The sequence below is a fragment of the Schistocerca nitens genome, chromosome 3 (assembly GCF_023898315.1).
Source record: "Schistocerca nitens isolate TAMUIC-IGC-003100 chromosome 3, iqSchNite1.1, whole genome shotgun sequence".
Classification (NCBI taxonomy): Eukaryota; Metazoa; Arthropoda; class Insecta; order Orthoptera; family Acrididae; genus Schistocerca; species Schistocerca nitens.
Genome location: NC_064616.1, coordinates 607,183,013 through 607,202,286, shown reverse-complemented (window position 1 = coordinate 607,202,286; position 19,274 = coordinate 607,183,013). Strand labels below are relative to the sequence as shown.

The following is a 19,274-nucleotide window of genomic DNA, read 5'->3' as shown; positions in this document are numbered from 1 at the left end:
CGGCAGCTCACCTAGCCGACTGCACCGCACGGAGATGTCCTCCCTGTCCTGCACCAACTGCCTGCTGATCCACCTGCGACTGCTGATTTGTCGCGACCACGCTGCTGGTGCATCTCCCACTCACTTCCAGACACACGACGTCGGAAATACTCGTTCGGATCCAACCATGCACAGAAAACGCCCACTGGCTAACCAACATCCCTGCACCACGAAGCTCGTAGTGATTGGACAACTCCACACACGCTGCGAGAGTGTGTAGGTCCCGGCAGCTCACCCAGCCGACTGCACCACACAAGATGATAATTGAAAGGGCTCAGAAGCACTAAGAGAACCAGTTACACGTCACCCGTTGAGACGAGCGACCTCTCAGAGCCAATACACGAACATTTAAAATAAATTGTCTGTCGAAATAACGCCAACTAAACACACAACTTGACAAACACTTGCACGAAGACGTGAATGATACAACAGCTACTAAGCACGCATGAAGACAAATCGGGAGTTGATGCACGTGCGCACACACACACACACACACACACACACACACACACGCGCGCGCAGCCAACTCATGAATGATCAACATGCCAAAACGCATCGTCCAGTAGGACGACTGACCGACGAACCACCAAGACCATGGCCCAGGTCAAGTGATGCGCAGCGGCAATGGTAGGGCGAGCCATGTCGATGCAGTCCTCACTGCTCCAACCTGACTACATTAGTGTCGCATTGCAACTCCCGACTGGCACTTCCGGACTGTACTCCAGACACGTTCCAACTGACTGGCAGACCCGAACTCGTGGTCCAAACTCATCTACGTGAACTCGCAATCTGCACTCGCGACGTCAAACTGGCTTCCGACAGACAACAACCGGGAAGCAGTTGAGCAAAGATACTATGACAGGGGAGATATTTGATACGTGGTGCTAGTGCTGGTCATGGTCAGGCAAAGCAGCAACTCAGTGACAGTAGTAATTTAAATTAACGTAGTGAGGTGGAAGTACATTAAAAACAGGGTGTAAAATACTTGAAGGTGGGAACACAAGCCACACACGGCTCAACGTCCCCTCTTCAAACAAGAACCCGGGGGTGATATGCCGAAATAAACTAACTGGCAGCTTCTAAAAAGGCACAAGACGGGCCGAGAAAATCCGAAAAGCAAACACTCGGTCGGACCCAACCCGCAGAGGAAACACATCCACTGGCTACCCAACATCGCTGCCCTGGGAAGGGACCGACCCAAGTCCGGTTGCTATTACTTCCCAGTCGTTGTCTCTCATGAGGAAGTTCGGATAGTGAGTTTGGGTCTGCCAGTGAATTGGAACATGTCTACATCTATGTCTACATCTACATTTACATCCATATCCATACTCCGCAAGCCACCGGAGGGTGTGTGGTGGAGGGTACCTCGAGTACCTCTATCAGTTCTCCCTTCTATTCCAGTCTCGTATTGTTTGTGGAAAGTGCAGTCCGGACCTGCCAGTCAGGGAGTTGCAATGCACTAGTGCAGTCGGTTTGGAGCAGCATTGAGGTCTGCATCGACATCCCGACCATTGCCATCACAGTCATGCCACGATGTGTGTGTGTGTGTGTGTGTGTGTGTGTGTGTGTGTGTGTGTGTGAAGTCAATCGGAAAGACTTGTTTTCCGTCATTAGGCTGCCGCGAACCTCTCGTGATGTAGTGATTTTTCCATCGTTAATGCGCCGAATGAAATACGTTTTGTAAATGAATACAGTGTTCCCCCATATGTAACATATGACGAGTACTGTATGTAGTTTTGTAGTAATTAGCTCGTCTGTTTGTGCCGTAGTAACTATTTATTGTTTGTTGTGTCTTATCTTTCAGGTGCATAATCTGAATAATGGAGGATGTACACCCTTCGGCTAGCGCTGTAATATATAGCTGGGAGCCTGTCACAGATGATGGCAAGCGGGAAGTTACCGACGCTGTGTTTTGGTTTGTAAAAGTGTTGCAAGATAGATGAATTATCAATACACTACCGGAAGCAGGCAGTTCTGTTTTTCGGCGTTCCAGATTGATAGGAGCAACTATAGTCGAGCGATTTTTTGGAGCTGACAAACGAAATGACTTTTGTTGGTACTGAAGTGCTATACCATGAAGACGAAGCAGAAGGTGATTCAGTGGAAGATATCTCAACTAGTGAATCGCAAAATGGTGGTAACACTTTGTAAATCTCCATGTCACTGGGAATATGTGCTTCATCTGTTCCCGATGAGTATTACGAACCGGTTACTGAATGATTGAACTATGGCGCTATACCCCTTGAAGTAAAAGTAAAGGCGGTAGCGCTAGCCAGGAATCATCCAAATTGGAACTTACAAACACTGAAAAAGAATGGAGCAACAACAGCCCTGAAAAGGAAGGACTTGAAATTGTGGGAAAGTTATATCGTTAAAGGAGGGTGAAGATACGACAAATACCAGGCGATAAATAAGTGGACATACGACCGATCTGTCGAATCTCGTTGTCGTAACGAGAATGTAACAACTAGAACACTTCAGGAGTGGGCTGCAGGTGCAGTGCTTCAATATACAGCCAACAAGGATTTCACGTTTGCTGCATCATTATCTTGGGCAAGAAATTTCAAATCGGAGTGTAAAATTCGTCAACGGCACGTCACTAAATACGTCTCTCTTAAGGAGGTACAAAATTTAGGAGATATACAGAAAATGGCGGCTCTTTTCAGCACGCAAACGGCGTCACTTATGACCGGTTTTAATCGTGATTACGTGATCAACACCGATGAAACAGGATGCGAGTATACGGTGAACATTCGACGCACGTTATTGCATTAGGTAGACAAACGAACCCTTGTCGCAGTGCCGGCCGAAGTGGCCGTGCGGTTAACCTGCCTCGGGCATGGATGTTTGTGATGTCCTTAGGTTAGTTAGGTTTAACTAGTTCTAAGTTCTAGGGGACTAATGACCTCAGCAGTTGAGTCCCATAGTGCTCAGAGCCACTTGAACCATTTGAACCTTGTCGCAGTTGGTAGTAAAAACAAACACATTCGTACATGGCGCAATATGCCATCACAGCCTTTGGAAAAGTGTTGCCTGAGGTTTTCCTGTGTTTACAAGAAAACAATGTTACATTTGGTCCTCGGGTTATAGAAGAGGTCAATCGATTAACCGACTCGTTGAAAAATGACAACATTATCTGCTCCAAATCCGGGAAACTGACGAATGCGATTTACAGAACATTTCTTGAGAATGTTTTAAAACTATACGTTTCTGATAACAAGTTTTGTCTAATATTGGATTCCTGGAGTGGAAAAATTAATACTACAGTATGTGACACAATGTTTATACATGGCGAGGGTCAGCCAACATGCACAGTTAAAGTAATACCACAGTCGCGACACTTCGCCTTGACTTTGTTGCCTTCAGCGCCAGCAGCGCCCCAAGCGGCCGCTAGGTTGAACTGTGAGTTCGGCGCAATCGTGAAAGCGAATAGTGATTCTTTATTTTGATTTATACAATGGTTTTTACCATCGGGAGCGTTTGTAGCGCAATAAATTGCAGCAGCAACAGGAAGAAGACACCACAGCTGTCTTTTTTAGGTTTCCTAAGGATCCTGAGAGGTAAATACCATCATGTTACTAAACTGTATCGTCAGGAATCACTTGCAAACTGTATGTGTATAAATGGTGACTTTCGTGTTAGGAGCAGAAAATGGCTAGTTAATAGCAGACGAGAAGACCTTATGAAGAAAGACCCAGTTTACTTAATATTAGGTTTTGTTCGCTACATTTCGAACAAAACCAGTTCATGAACGCAGACAATAACAAACTCGTGTGGAATGCAGTACCCACACAGTTTGACATTCCTAATAAGCCACCTCAGCTGACGATGAAGAGGAAACTGCCACAAAGATTCAACAGTCAATCTAAAGCTATAAAACAGTCCTATGACACAGTAGCAGCCAGTTCAACTCTCCATGTATCAGTGCCAGATTCGTGTGAATCATCAACACAGACCTGCTTTGACGATGAAGTGGTTAGATTAGTGCAGCTGTTCGTGTCTTACAAAGGCGTGTGAAGTGTCAGAATGTGCAGATCGCTAGACTTCGAGCGAAACTATAATGGGACAAGGAAAATGCCTACAGACAGATTGTTTGAAAATTATTCAAATATTTGGTTTTTCGTGAAATGTAATCAGCTCATTATAATGTTTTCAGTATATTTCTCCCGCTATTGGGCAGTTGCTTGTCCCACTTAGGATAATATAAAGATGAAGGTCGTACCTGTGGCGACAGGCGACAATGACAAACACAGTAGGTCTACAGAATGATAAACGAGCTGTCGATCGCTTTTGCATGTAGAGGTACATGTCTGTGTTTCTTACATGTGAATCTGTGTGTTTATATTCTTTTGATATCAACATGGTAAGCTGCAATTCTGTCCAATGTCAAGTTTTTCTTCACGAATGTGTTGTAGCTTGCCACTCTATTCATGGTTTTTGTCCATACTTGCGCTTATTTTAGAATCATTTTTAGAAACATATATGCCTTCTGATACTACACAAAGTCTTGGAGGCAAGAAAATAACTCGAATAATTCGTAAATTACGTAGGAAATGGATGCAAACAAACATTATGCTTACGACGCGTCTGACGTTCACCTTACCCTGCCGCTTGGAGTGCAAGTGTCGCTCCATCTGTCAAATGGCAACAACTTTCACAGCAGTGAGTGTCGCGACTGTTATGTTAGACTGTGGTAATACCGCCAAACTGCACACCTGTGTGCCAGCCGTGTGATGTTTATTTCTATCGCCAGGTTAAAAGCTTTATTTCCAGGCTTCGGAATTGCAGTGTGATTGTGGAAACCCAGCGGGAATTGCACAACCGCACGGATGCAATAACTATTCACAGTATAATTCATAACCTACTTTCAGCACCGATTTTTCAGGCAATGATATCGTATGCGTGGTACACATCAAAATTAATCCCCGTAAAAGGCATATTTTTAAATGTAAACCAAGTTTGTTTTCTGCCGATTCATCGGAAGGAACAGTGTAGCTGTTGAAAGATTGCATTCATTAGATGTTCTGGTGCCATGAGTATATTTGTTTTGAAAGTTTATATGACAAGTACCATCCATCTAGTTGTTGGAAGAAAAATGAGGACACGTAACAGTGACTGGAAGAGCCATTGTAAAGTGACCTGGAGTAACATTTTAGTTGTTTACTATACCAAGAGGTTTGAGAAATTTATTTTCCTACCCTATTATTATCATTCCTTATTGATTTACTTACCTTATTAACCCTCCTATCCCTATCAATTGAGATATGGAAAAATGCAAACAAAAAGAAGATCATTCACTAGGTTTCTTCCAGATTGGAACCCGGGTTCTCCAATTCCCAGTCAGTTACCTCGGCCATCGTGCTATCGGTGCTGTCGGTGAAAAACGTTTAACATGTGGGACAGTTATAAAAGTTTCTTACTTTGATTTCTGGAAAAGTATGCGTTTTTGGACCCCATACCTGATGATCAAAAATTCTCTATTTACAATTATCTATCGACCCCACCAATTTTGAGTCGAATGCTCGTCATAACCTTTAGGGGTGATTTTCTCAAAAACATGTGGTTGTTAACCAAAAATAACTTAGAGTCCTTCGTTTTAGCTTGTACATAAGTGACCTGTCAAATTTGAGCCGAATCGGTTGGGCGAGTCTGAGGCCTTCCCATTGTCAGAGGTCGGTTGTCTCATTGGGTGATGTGTAACTGGTTCTCTGAGTGCTTCTGGGCCCCTTTAATTACCATCTCGAGGAACTTATCTCGGTCTCTTCCCGGGGCAGGGATGTCGGGTAGCCAGTGGGTGGGTTTCCTCTGCATGGTTGTGTCCGAGCCAGTATTTCCTCCATCGAGTGTCTGGAAGTGAGTGGGAGACGCACCAGCAGTGCAGTCGGGACAGAGCAGCAGTCAGTTGTTGCGGACCTGGAAAAATATCTCCGTGGGGTGCAGTCGCTGGGTCTGCTGCCGGTCTCTTCTCAGTGTCAGAGCATGTGTGGAGCGTCCGATTACTACGAACTTTGTGGTTCACTGACCCAGGACGTCAAGGTTGAGTGGTGCCTCGTCCATTCATTTTGTGGTTCGTTCGGTGGTTCGCTGTTGGGGAGGTTTTCCTGTGAGCAACACCGAGTGCTTGTACATATTTGATTATGGATAATTACGTCTGTAACATTTTGTGTTTGAGTTCTCATGTACCGATTGGTGGCAAGCAAGTTGTCGGTCGGCCCGTGGCTGTCCCCTGGTTGGGTTCCGACAGATCGAGTGTAGTTGGGCTCACCACCTGTCTCGCCTAAGTTAATGAGGGCCGACCGATCTCCCTGGAGGCTTCTGAGTGCCACTGGTGTGTAATTATCTGTTTTCAGCTACTTAAAATTTTGGCCTTATGGTTGCGTTTCCTTTTTCTTAAAAATTATGCAAAATTAATTCTCCAATTTATCTTTCAAGCTTAAACATTGCGGCCTTCTGTCTTTAAAAGATTATGGTAATATATTCTAAAAATTTTTTTGTGGCCTTCAGCAATTTGTATTGCACCTTGCATATGTTTGTTTGATCTACCTTGCTGTGATTTTTATAAAATTATTTTATCGCTATCTTAATTGGAGTTTATCTTGTTGATTTGTTAAGATTTCTTGTTTGGATCCCTTCAGCCGTGAAAGTTGCATTCGGTAAAGGTCCGGCTATGTGCTGCTTTGGTTGTAAAGGTTATTAAATTACAATAAATTACAATTAGAAGGCGAAACTGACCTCATTATACACTCCTGGAAATTGAAATAAGAACACCGTGAATTCATTGTCCCAGGAAGGGGAAACTTTATTGACACATTCCTGGGGTCAGATACATCACATGATCACACTGACAGAACCACAGGCACATAGACACAGGCAACAGAGCATGCACAATGTCGGCATTAGTACAGTGTATATCCACCTTTCGCAGCAATGCAGGCTGCTATTCTCCCATGGAGACGATCGTAGAGATGCTGGATGTAGTCCTGTGGAACGGCTTGCCATGCCATTTCCACCTGGCACCTCAGTTGGACCAGCGTTCGTGCTGGACGTGCAGACCGCGTGAGACGACGCTTCATCCAGTCCCAAACATGCTCAATGGGGGACAGATCCGGAGATCTTGCTGGCCAGGGTAGTTGACTTACACCTTCTAGAGCACGTTGGGAGGCACGGGATACATGCGGACGTGCATTGTCCTGTTGGAACAGCAAGTTCCCTTGCCGGTCTAGGAATGGTAGAACGATGGGTTCGTTGACGGTTTGGATGTACCGTGCACTATTCAGTGTCCCCTCGACGATCACCAGTGGTGTACGGCCAGTGTAAGAGATCGCTCCCCACACCATGATGCCGGGTGTTGGCCCTGTGTGCCTCTGTCGTATGCAGTCCTGATTGTGGCGCTCACCTGCACGGCGCCAAACACGCATACGACCATCATTGGCACCAAGGCAGAAGCGACTCTCATCGCTGAAGACGACACGTCTCCATTCGTCCCTCCATTCACGCCTGTCGCGACACCACTGGAGGCGGGCTGCACGATGTTGGGGCGTGAGCGGAAGACGGCCTAACGGTGTGCGGGACCGTAGCCCAGCTTCATGGAGACGGTTGCGAATGGTCCTCGCCGATACCCCAGGAGCAACAGTGTCCCTAATTTGCTGGGAAGTGGCGGTGCGGTCCCCTACGGCACTGCGTAGGATCCTACGGTCTTGGCGTGCATCCGTGCGTCGCTGCGGTCCGGTCCCAGGTCAACGGGCACGTGCACCTTCCGCCGACCACTGGCGACAACATCGATGTACTGTGGAGACCTCACGCCCCACGTGTTGAGCAATTCGGCGGTACGTCCACCCGGCCTCCCGCATGCCCACTATACGCCCTCGCTCAAAGTCCGTCAACTGCACATACGGTTCACGTCCACGCTGTCGCGGCATGCTACCAGTGTTAAAGACTGCGATGGAGCTCCGTATGCCACGGCAAACTGGCTGACACTGACGGCGGCGGTGCACAAATGCTGCGCAGCTAGCGCCATTCGACGGCCAACACCGCGGTTCCTGGTGTGTCAGCTGTGCCGTGCGTGTGATCATTGCTTGTACAGCCCTCTCGCAGTGTCCGGAGCAAGTATGGTGGGTCTGACACACCGGTGTCAATGTGTTCTTTTTTCCATTTCCAGGAGTGTATTTGGCCTTTTCCACAATCATATTACCTGTTCTGCCCAGTGGGTTTAGCGGACATTTCAGATATTAGTGTCAGTGGTACTGAGAGACAGATAAATCAGTAAGACTGAACAAACGTCCAGGACATGATGGAGTGCCTGTCAGATTCTATATGGAATTTTCAGCTGAGTTATCCCCTCATATAACCATAGTACACCATTCGCCCTTCAAATAAAAAAGTAGTTGGAAGAAAGGATAGGTCATACCTGTCTATGAGAAGATAAGTAGAAATTATCCACAAAACTGCTATCAAATATCCTTGATGTCCATCTGTTACAGAACCTTATAACATATTCTAAATTCAAATACAATGTAGCTGAAACACAATCGTCACTTGCAATCAAGCCAGCATGGAATTTTAAACAAATGGTCATGTGAAACCAGTTCATGCTTTTATCACATGACAGGCCATAGCCATGGGTTAAGGCAGTCAGGCAGATGTTGTATTTATTGACATTCTGAAAACAGCACCTGGCAGATTTCAGTTCATTGTTAGGATGCTAGAAAAATATAATCACTCTATGAAGAAGATTATTTAAAAAACAGTCATGCAACCCACCCTAGAATACTGCTCGAGTGTGCACAACTCTTACGAAGTAAGACTAACAAGGGATAGTGAATGTTTACAAAGAAGGGCAGCACAATTGATCACAGGGTTGTTTGACCCATTTGAGAGCGTCATGGAGACACTGAAAAAATTGAACTGGCAGACGCTAGATAATAGATGCAAACTGTCCTACAAGAGCCTACTTAAAAAGTTTTGAGACCAGTTTTAAGTGAGGAATCTTGAATATACTACAACCCCCTACATGTCATATGTGGGATCTAGGCTTCAGTACATAGCTGAGTACATTTACTAAGAAGTAAGGTGCCACCAGATATGAAATATAGGATTTTCTCTTAAGAGAACTAGCAAGCCACATCTTAGGATGAATCAGCTTGTGCTTTCAAGTTAGATCAGGTACAATGAACAGGCAGAGCAGTCCCTTTTTGTGTACAGTAGGAGCAAAGCAAGAAGGAAGAAAAAAGAAGAAGAAGAAGTTGGGAGGTCATCCATTGTCCCATGTCACAGAATTATGAGACTGCAGCAAGCAGTCCACTGCAGTAAACAACAGAGGACACCTTCGTAGCAGTTACAACTGGTGTCAGGGCCTCCAATACCTGAATCAGTGGCATGTGCATGCCAACTGCACCAAATTCTAGTGTTACACCTTCACAAGACACCAAATTGCACCATAGTATGGAGACAAGTTCTACAGCTTTGAGAACGGACAAAAAATAACCTAATGTGAATCTGGAAGGTAGTGAGGCCCCCACTAAAAATATAGTTGGGTCTGATGCATTTAATTCTGGGAGCTTTTGATGGAATAAAGATGAACTTAGAGAATTCATGGACAATTGTGACCTAGCATTCAAACTAACACCAAGCCCTTAGTCATAGTTTTCTATTAAAATTTGTTGAAACTAAGATTGTTGGTGCAGCTCAAGCTGGAAATATAACTACTTGGATGCAATTTGACAGCAATTTTGGTGGATGCTAATGGCATTCTATTGGAGAACTGTGAGTCAAAATTGACTTTAGATTACCATATGTGTCTATTATTCCCTAGTAGGCAGAACAGGGCCAAAAGTATGGTCAAATGGGCAAGTCACATTTACACATTGCAGCATCAATTTCAAAAATCCATCCAGGGAGTGATGAGGGAATCAGACATTCTGGGAAACCAAGCTCTGATAGGAAAGATGGCTCACACATTGAATCGAAGATGAGAGGATTAAAAGAAATCTTAGAGTAAGAGGAGGAGATTTGACACTAGCCCAAGTAGTGAATGTATCATTAACAGAAGCAGCATCTATTGCCTCTAGAAAAGAAAAGTTTAGGGAACCCAGTCACCTGAGAGATTGCTGTTCTATATATAAGAGAGGAGACCATCATCCAAGAAACTGCACTATGGAGAGACATGTCAGGAAAATATATGCACACAGCTAAGTTGTAGTGGAGCAGAGAAACAGGCACTCCATCCTTTATCACCACCGAGAAATACAGAGGAAACACGATGTTGAGTTCATCACAGGGATATCGCCCCTGGGGGGCTTGCCACTCTTTGGCAGGTTCGTGTTGGGCTTAGAGAATTCATAGCTTTGCAGCATCTTTTCCCTTCCATGCTGCATGTCTGTCCTCTTGCTGTTCTTTTTTCCCTCCCTTAGGGAACATGTCTAGGATGTTTTTGGAAAGGTGTTCTGCATTTTCGGTAGTTGATATCAGAACAGTCTATAAATTGTGTGTGCTTTGGGAGTCAGATCTGGAAGCTGGAGAGATTGAATAAGAGTCTCTAACCATTCTTTCCACTAACCTGTCATCTTCTAAAGTTGTCCCTCCCCCCAGTAGAGAAGACAGCTTGTCAGTCGTGGGATCTTCTTTGGTGGAGGCTGTTACGCTGTTAACTTGAACCTGTGATTGTGCTTTTTGTGAAATGCCACGTGCCCAGGTTAGTCTCTGTGTTTACACAGGGAAAGATCTGTTGTACTGACAATGATGGTTGGTGACACTTCTCATTAATGTATCCTGCTTGGTTATTATTTAAATACTCACACATTTTCACTGTCTTTTACAACACTGGACATAGCTTTCTTAATTGCACAGTAACTTTTCTTCCAATTTCTGATGTAGAGTATGACTTGTCCATCCCTCCAGAATGACTGAAACGTAGTTACACGTCCATTCCTCTAGAACGCCCGAAACAGAGATACATGTCTGGCTCTGAAGAACGCCTCAAACAGAGTGACTATTGCAGCTGAAGTACTTTGTCTCCCAGGCGTGCCAAAGCAGCCCGAAGGTGACCGAAGCACTTCAGCTGCAACTACTGATTACGTGGTAAATAGGTGTATTATTGTGCCTTTTAAGTCTACCATTAAAGGTTTCATTTTTCTGTAGATAATATAGCAGAAAACATGAAAAGAGCGTACAGTCGTATTTTCCGTTTACATTTTGCAGCAAAAAATCTATAGAATTTCATTTAGTTGTTCATTGCTCTCTCCAGCAATTTAACTGTAGCGTACCTCTTCATTATTTAACTAGCATTTCCGGAAAGTAGTGTAAAGTTTAAGTCTTTGTTTCAGAACTTTGCACTTTTGTTTTTGTTTACACATAGTTGCATATAGGCCAAATATGTGGAACCATATTTTCGTGTTTATCTGTAATTTAACTGACTTATTCTTAATAAACTATTACGTTTATCATGAGTGAAAAGTGCTTGACTTGCCATGGAATTGTTAGGTTGGGCCTCTGGTGTGATGGGTGCTGTAGTTTTTTCCATGTGGGTGACTGTAGTGGCGTGGGAATAGGGGAAGTAAATGAGACTCATCAGTGGTTTTGTAGGATTTGTAGTAGAGATAGGAAGATACTAGAACAGGAGGGGAAAATTGCCGCCCTCCAGGATGAGTTAGACAAGGCCATGGGAGATCTTGGCAGGTTAAGGAGGGAGAAGGGTAAAGAGAGGTCGGAAGTGGCAACAGGCAACAGGAGGAACAGGCTTAGAACTTTGTCTGACAGCTTCGTGGTGAATGTGGAAAATAGATTTGACCTGTTGCTTCAGTTAGAAGCAGTTGCAGGTGCAGACAGGGCACAACAAACTTTCAGCAGCAAATTGAAAAGTAAGAATGTAGGGAAATCAGTACAAAGAAAGAAAGTGTTGTTGTTAGGTAGTTCCAATGGAAGAGGTGTTGGCCAACTTTTGCTGGATGAACTAGGATCAGAATACCAGGTCACCAATTTTTTTAAATCTAGTGCTGGTCTGGAACAGGTGACAGAGGATTTAGGATCACTTTGCAAATATTTCACTAAGGAAGACACTGTGGTTATAGTGGGTGGGGCAAGTAATAGCATTCACAGAGATCCTGGGTACAGTATAGAGTGTGACCTGGAAAAGATTGCGTCAGCATCAAAGCATACTAGTGTTGAGTTTGTATCCGTTCTTGGGTGCCATGACCGACCTCATTTGAACTCTTCTGTCAAGAGAGTTAATTTGGAGTTGGAACGGCTGCTTATGTTGGGTGCAGGGTCACACATTGGTGTGGTTCCTGTTGATTCTCTCAATAGGTGGGATTATACTAGGCATGGCCCTCACCTCAACAGAAAGGGGAAGGGTGAACTGGCTGGGAAAATAGCAGGAAAGTTAAAGGGGGGATGCACTGTCATTAGTGATAAAATACCAGTGGTTATAGGGTTCAGAAAAGACCCTTTTTTAGGGTAGGGAGGACAGAAAGAAAGGAAATTTTAAGAGAGGTTAGGACTGAGACAAACCTTCAGTTTGAGAAAGAAACGAAAAAACATAATTCTAGCTTATTACATCAGCATAAACAGCTATTGGTTAAGAATTTTCAACAGTCAGCAGATATTTTAACTCTACCCAATTTTAACTCAGTTAATGTGAAATGTCAGCTATCTTTATTGCATCAAAATATTCGAGGACTGAGAAATAAAATTAATGAATTAACTATCTGCATAGATGAATTAGAGTCTTCAAACACAGCTGACATAATCTGCCCCTCCGAACATCATGTGACCACTGGTATAGAACTTTTAAGTGTTACAGGGTTTAGGTTAGCATCTCACTTTTGTAGATCAGAAATGGAGAAAGGAGGAGTTACCACATTCATCAGGAACTGTCATAAATTTAAGAATATAGACATTCATAAATTTTGCCTAGAACAGCATATGGAAGCATGTGCAACAGAAGTAGAATTTCACTAAAAAACCTTCATTATATTAAGTGTATATCGAGCACCTGCAGGTAACTTTAATCTGTTTGTAAACCACCTTGAAGCTGTACTGGCCCATTTAGCAAACAAAAACAAAGAAATAGTGGTTGCTGGTGATTTCAATGTAGATTTCCTGAAAGACTCTCCCAATAAGAACTTACTTGACTTAGTAACACTATCATTCAACTTAGTTCCCCACTAGGGTAGCCAATTGCTCACAAACAGCGATTGATAATATCTCTAGAAAAGTCCAATGAACAAAATTATATTACAAAACCAATAGTCAATGGCCTCTCAGGTCATGACATGCAGTTCCTTCTGTTAAATGTTAATACTGAACAGGATATAAAATCTGTTAAATCTGAGCTCAAGAGGGTAATCAATAAACCAAAAATTGATTATTTTAGGACACTCCTCAGAGACATTCACTGGACTGATGTTTACATTGCTCATGGCATGAATGAAAAATATAACACTTTTGCCAATAAAGTGCTTACCTTATTCGAACACTGTTTTCCCCCAAAACTTACAAAGGTTAGAGCAAAGTCTGCAAAGAAGCCATGGATTACTCAAGGAATATGGGTATCTTGTAAAACAAAAAGAAAACATTATCTGTCAATCCGAAACAGTTCCGATGTTGATGCTATAGCATATTACAAGAAATACTGCAAAATATTAAAGACTGTAATACGGACATCAAAGCAAATATATTACAAAGAAAAGATAGTCATATCAGATAACAAAATAAAGACAATATGTGATATAGTGAAGGAGGAGACCGGTAGAACCAGACATGAAGAGGGGCAAATAGCATTAAGAGTAAATGATACGTTGGTGACAGATGTGTGTAGCATTGCAGAACTTTTTAACAAACATTTTATAACTGTTACTGAAAAGATGGTGTTGTCAGGTGCTGTAGATGCTGCTATGGAATACCTCAGACCAGACATTTAAAGTAACTTCCATAATGTGGATTTGACCCTCACTACCCCAGCAGAAATAATGTCCATCATAAAATCTTTATGATGAAATATCAACAAAGTTAATTAAAGAATGTGATTCTGAGTTAAGTAACATATTAAGCTATCTGTGTAACCAGTTGTTTATCAGTGGAATATTTCCTGATTGGTTGAAATATGCTTAAGTTAAGCCACTGTTTAAGAAGAGAGATAAAGAAATAGCATCAAATTCCCGTCCAATTTCACTTTTGCCGGCATTCTCAAAAAGTTTAGAAAAAGTAATGTACAATCGGCTTTATAACCATTTTATCTCAAATAACATACTGTCAAAGTCACAGTTTGGATTTCTAAAAGGTTCTCATACTGAGAAGGCTATCTAGACTTACAGTGAAAATGTGCTTAATTCATTAGACAAAAAATTGCAGGCAACTGGTATATTTTGTGATCTGTCAAAGGCAGTTGACAGTATAAATCACCTAGGTTCGCAGAAGAGCTTCTGTGAGGTTTGGAAGGGAGGAGATGTATTGGCGGAATTAAAGGTGTGAGGATGGGTCGCGAGTCATGCTTGGGTAGCTCAATTGTTAGAGCACTTGCCCGCGAAAGGCAAAGGTCCCAATTTCGAGTCTCGGTCCGGCACACAGTTTTAATCTGCCAGGAAGTTTCATAGTTTGTTCTTACTTCACTACTGAGGGCAGCACACATAACTTGGCTGTCTCGTGCATGTCACCTCCCAATGCATGCACCCTAAGCCACCAGTACAATTCGCGTGCATGGAATTCGCTATAAATACCAGGACTGCATCAGGTCTCTTCAGTACTTGGTCTACTCACCTGAGGATGGCCGGATGTCTTTGGGCTGAAATATAGAATGTTGATGGGATCCAGCTGCAAGCCCGAAAATTACTGGAAGAAGAAATACGTTGGGAAAATTTCAGAAGTCGCAACACTTCCTCTGTTGCGATGACCAAGTAGAATGTCTCACAAACGTTATCCTTACTGTCGCAGAATGTTCCATTCCTTGCACTTCCTCTTTAGTGCGATGTGTCTCAGTCCCTTGGTGGACTGAGGTGTGCCACGATACGGTTCACCCATGGAGACATGCTCTATGCGTTTTTAACCGTCACCCCAAGATGGCAAACTGCATCGTTACAACAGTTGTATGCACAGTGTCGTCATGTTCTTTGGAATAGCAGAGAAGCTAGCTGGATTTCCTTTACTAGTTCTTTTAACAGTTCCACTCCCTCTTCTTTTTTGTGGGCCAACTTCTGATAGCTCTCTGGGACCAAGGTCCATTCCCAGTTTCTGGCCTGAAGTAGCAGATGATGTCATAGTGGACCCTACTGCTATCTCCAACATCTTGGGCGGCTATTTTGCCAAGATTTCGAGCTCCACCCACTATCACCCTGCCTTGCTCCATTGGAAACGAATAGAGAAGGCTTCAGTGATAATTTTCTCTTCTCAGAATCGTGAGTACTACAATACGGCCTTTACTGTGAGGAATCTAGATCATGCTCTCACTTCATCCTGATCCTCCACCCCAGGGCTAGATGATGTTCACTTTCAGCCATTGCAGAATCTTTCTCTTGCGGGCAAGCACTTTCTCCTTATACATACAATCGCATATGGGCAGAGGGAATGTTTCCCATATGTTGGCGTGAAGCCACTGTCGTATCCATACCTAAGCTCGGCAAGGACAAACACCTGCTTTCTAGTTATTGCCTCATTTCGCTCACCAGTTGTGTTTACAAGGTAATGGTACATAGGATTCATACCTGGATGGTATGGTGGCTCAAGTCTCGCAATTTACTAACCACTGCAAAGTATGGATTTCGAGCTCACTGTTCTGCATTTGACCATCACGCCACTTTGTCAACCCATTATACCGATGTCTCTTATTTTCTTGTTTCTTGATCCCGGCTTCTTGAGATGTCTTGTGAAGAGTCACGATAAAAGTTTAGTAGTGGTGTGGGACAATCTGTTGTGGGTGAATTTGTTTCCGACTAATAATCTGTCCAGTTAGTGTGAAATCATAATGTATGATAGAAGTGTTCAGATAAACCTTAATACACTTCCACAAGATTTTAATAATTCCACCTGTTACTGTTTATCCTAGAATTGGAAGCTGATTGCTTTGTTTTAATGAAGTAATACATGTTCAATTATATTGGCATTTATTACTGGTTGTGATGTGAACTGATGCTTGGCAGTGTTGGTGAGTATTCAAAATCTACTTGCAAATAATGTTCATTTATAGATAAGTATAGTGTTCGTCAGTGACATGCAATATCAATGAAGTTACACAACAGTTGGTAATTTAACTTTTGAAACCGCTGGTTTATTGGCATTTCTGGAAAAGAGCATTCTTATACTCTCATTCAATCAGCAAATTCTGAGTAACAGTTTGTATGTGTTAAGGTACGTTTACACTGGGATACATGTATCGCGACATGTATGAGCGACATGTCAATTTGACATGTCGCAATACATCACTTCATACAAAAATTCACGGAACTTGTATGCGGACCCTCGAGCTCATACATGTCGCGTATACATGTTGTATATCGCTTTTTGGCCATATACGCGACATGTATGAGCGACATTTTAAGAACTCGCGCATGCGCAGTACTATCATTTCCTGTCGTCTTGTCGCCTTCCGCTTATTTTGACGATTAGCGCATGCGTAGTACCAGGCTCTTTGGCGGCTGGAGTTTTGGAGGTGCCGACTGTCGTTTGTTGTGTAGTGGAACTTATTTTCCATAATGCCATGGGATGGAGCCCTGAATACTGCAGAAGTATTCAGCATATTCTCTTCTGTTGTCATTCAGCAATGAAGTTCTTCTGCCAGTTCTGGGCAGTGGCTCCAGCACAGTAGGGGTGTCCCTCCAGGACCCAGGTATTACGTTGCCATCATCTCCCTCTCTGTCGTATGTTCCTGCTGGACAATACCTTTGAGATTTTCTGTTTTGAAGAAAATTATGTAAATAAACACAGGCTAGTGCCACCACTGTAGCCTTTTCCGGACTGAGAAGCATTTGCTTCCTCAGCACTCTGTAAACAGCACTTAAAATCCCAAATACATTTTCTATTACTCTTCTTGCCCTACATGCTCTATAGTTAAAAATACGTTGCCAACTATTTTTTTTCATGCCGACCTGGAAATGGTTTCACAATATTTTCCTCTAGGCCAAAGGCTTCGTCAGTGACGAAAACACATGGAACAGGTTTGCTCCTACCAGGAAGAGGAGTTGATGGTGGTATATTTAGAGTTTTGGTTTCTAACATTTTGTAAAATGTGGTGTCTTTAAGGACACCACCATCTGAAATCCTCCCCTGCGTGCCAACATCAGCGTAAATTATTCAATAATTAGCATCAGCAATTGCTAGCAAAACAATGCTGAAGCGCTCTTTATAATTAAAATAAACTGTTCCACTGTTTGGTGGTGCCACAATGTCAATGTTCCTCCCATCTATAGCTCCCAAACACCTGGGGAAATTCCATTTTTCTTCATATTCTTTGGCAATTTTCAGCCATTCCTCTGCAGTAGCAGCCAGCTGGAAAGAAAATTGTTACTTTTTTAATTTAATTTACGCATGGACACTCAAAAAATTCTTAATACATTAAGATGCTTTGATTAAATGTATGTATAACATATAGCTCACTTTGTCTTAATGTCTTATGTATTTTAAAGGTCATGGAAGCCCCAGCCACAGAAGGAGATGGTGAAGGAGAAGGAGAAGGAAGCATTAGTTTCCCTTTCGATGTAACAGAAATGGAGGAGGTGACATCTGCCACGCCCCCACAAGACATTGTGGAAGTGGAAACCACTCCAGTCATCTCTGTGCCTCCACATGAAAGTGGATCTGCAACCGTGTCACCTTGTGCCACTCCAAGTCCGAGTGGAAGAGGTAGATCAAGTGCACTGAAGAGAGCCAGGAGAGACCCGGATGAGGACCGAGAAGGTCTTTTACAAACATTAAGAAAAGTTGGCGACAGTTTAGCAGGCAGAAAAAGGGATCAGTTTACCCACTTGGGTGACTTTGTCGCCAATAAACTCAGTTTTCTTTATGAAAATGGCCATACTAGAATTATGGCAAGACTTGAGAACGGAATATACAGATGTTTGCAGGAGGCAAACGATGAACTAATAGATGCAAATGCAACATAATATATGGATTCTTTAAAAACATGTATAAATGTTGAAATATGCTTGTCATGTGCTGTCAAGTACTGCTTAATAAAACTAAATACAAATTAATGTTGCTGGATATCTTTACTGTGCAGAAAGTGTCCTCAGAAATTGTGATATTGTATTACTGAGTGAAGCATGTCAGTCGTTCCAAAGAACTAAAAGCTAACCCATTTCAGCAAAATTTGAGAAATTTATGCTGCAAAATGTATGTGCCGTTAAAATTTTAGTTCCTATTCCAGCAGCCTCGCGTGGTTACGTTGACAACATCAACGGCGCGGTAGAAAATTTGTGCTGCTGTTCCTGGTTGACAGTTACTTGATGTACCCTCGTCCGCTCGTTAAAAGTAATTGCCCTCGTAAAACGAAGATTTCATGACAAAACATTTGCATTGTCGCGCGATTGCTAATGCCAACGTCTCACACACGATTGTCGGCATTAGCATCCGTTGTCAACATTATCACGCGAGGCCGCCGGAATAATAGCAAAAAACTGATATATGTGCCAGATGCATGAAAAAATTATATAATGTATTACATACTCTGATATATATAAAACCTTTACCTTCACTTCTTGGGATAAAACTTGCACAATGGCCTCGCAAACACGAATAATAATGTTTCATATGGCACTTTTTGATATTCTATGCAGATACATTAACGTCGAAAAGGAATCCCCAGTGGCCAAAAAACGGAGTGTTACTGCCAACTGATCCTCTGGTGGAATCGCTTCCCGAAAGTTTGTGTTGGTTTTGGACACAAGAGGAGCAACAAGAGATAACAAACGGCTGAAATCCTCCATACTCATCCTAACATAATTTCTAAAATATGCGCCATCCTCTAGCGTTAATTCCTGAACGAGCATTGCGTAAGCTCCGTGAGTAGCGCGTTTGCGAAGAAACTCTCTCTGCCTCCATCTACGCTTCCTCCGCCTTTTCTTCCTATCATCTTCCAAAAGAGCAAGTGTACCAGCACATAAAAGGTGAAATCTTCCAAATCGTCGTCGGAAGCCATCGCACAGTGATACAAATCAATCAGTGTAAACGCACGCTCATACATGTATGAAGTTGATACTTGTCAACTCATACAAGTCACGATACATGTCGCAAAGTCGCATATACATATATCT

General features: G+C 42.9%; 1 protein-coding gene across 1 annotated transcript in view; it reads left to right on the top strand.

Moving 5' to 3' along the window:
• Window positions 1–18,125, top strand: part of LOC126249357 (uncharacterized) — a 56,276-nt gene extending 38,151 nt beyond the window's left edge. The window contains exon 3 of the mRNA XM_049951009.1: window positions 17,649–18,125. Within this exon, the coding sequence (XP_049806966.1) occupies window positions 17,649–18,125 (477 nt within the window). The remainder of the gene's footprint in view (window positions 1–17,648) is intronic.
• The last annotated feature ends 1,149 nt before the right edge of the window (window positions 18,126–19,274 follow it).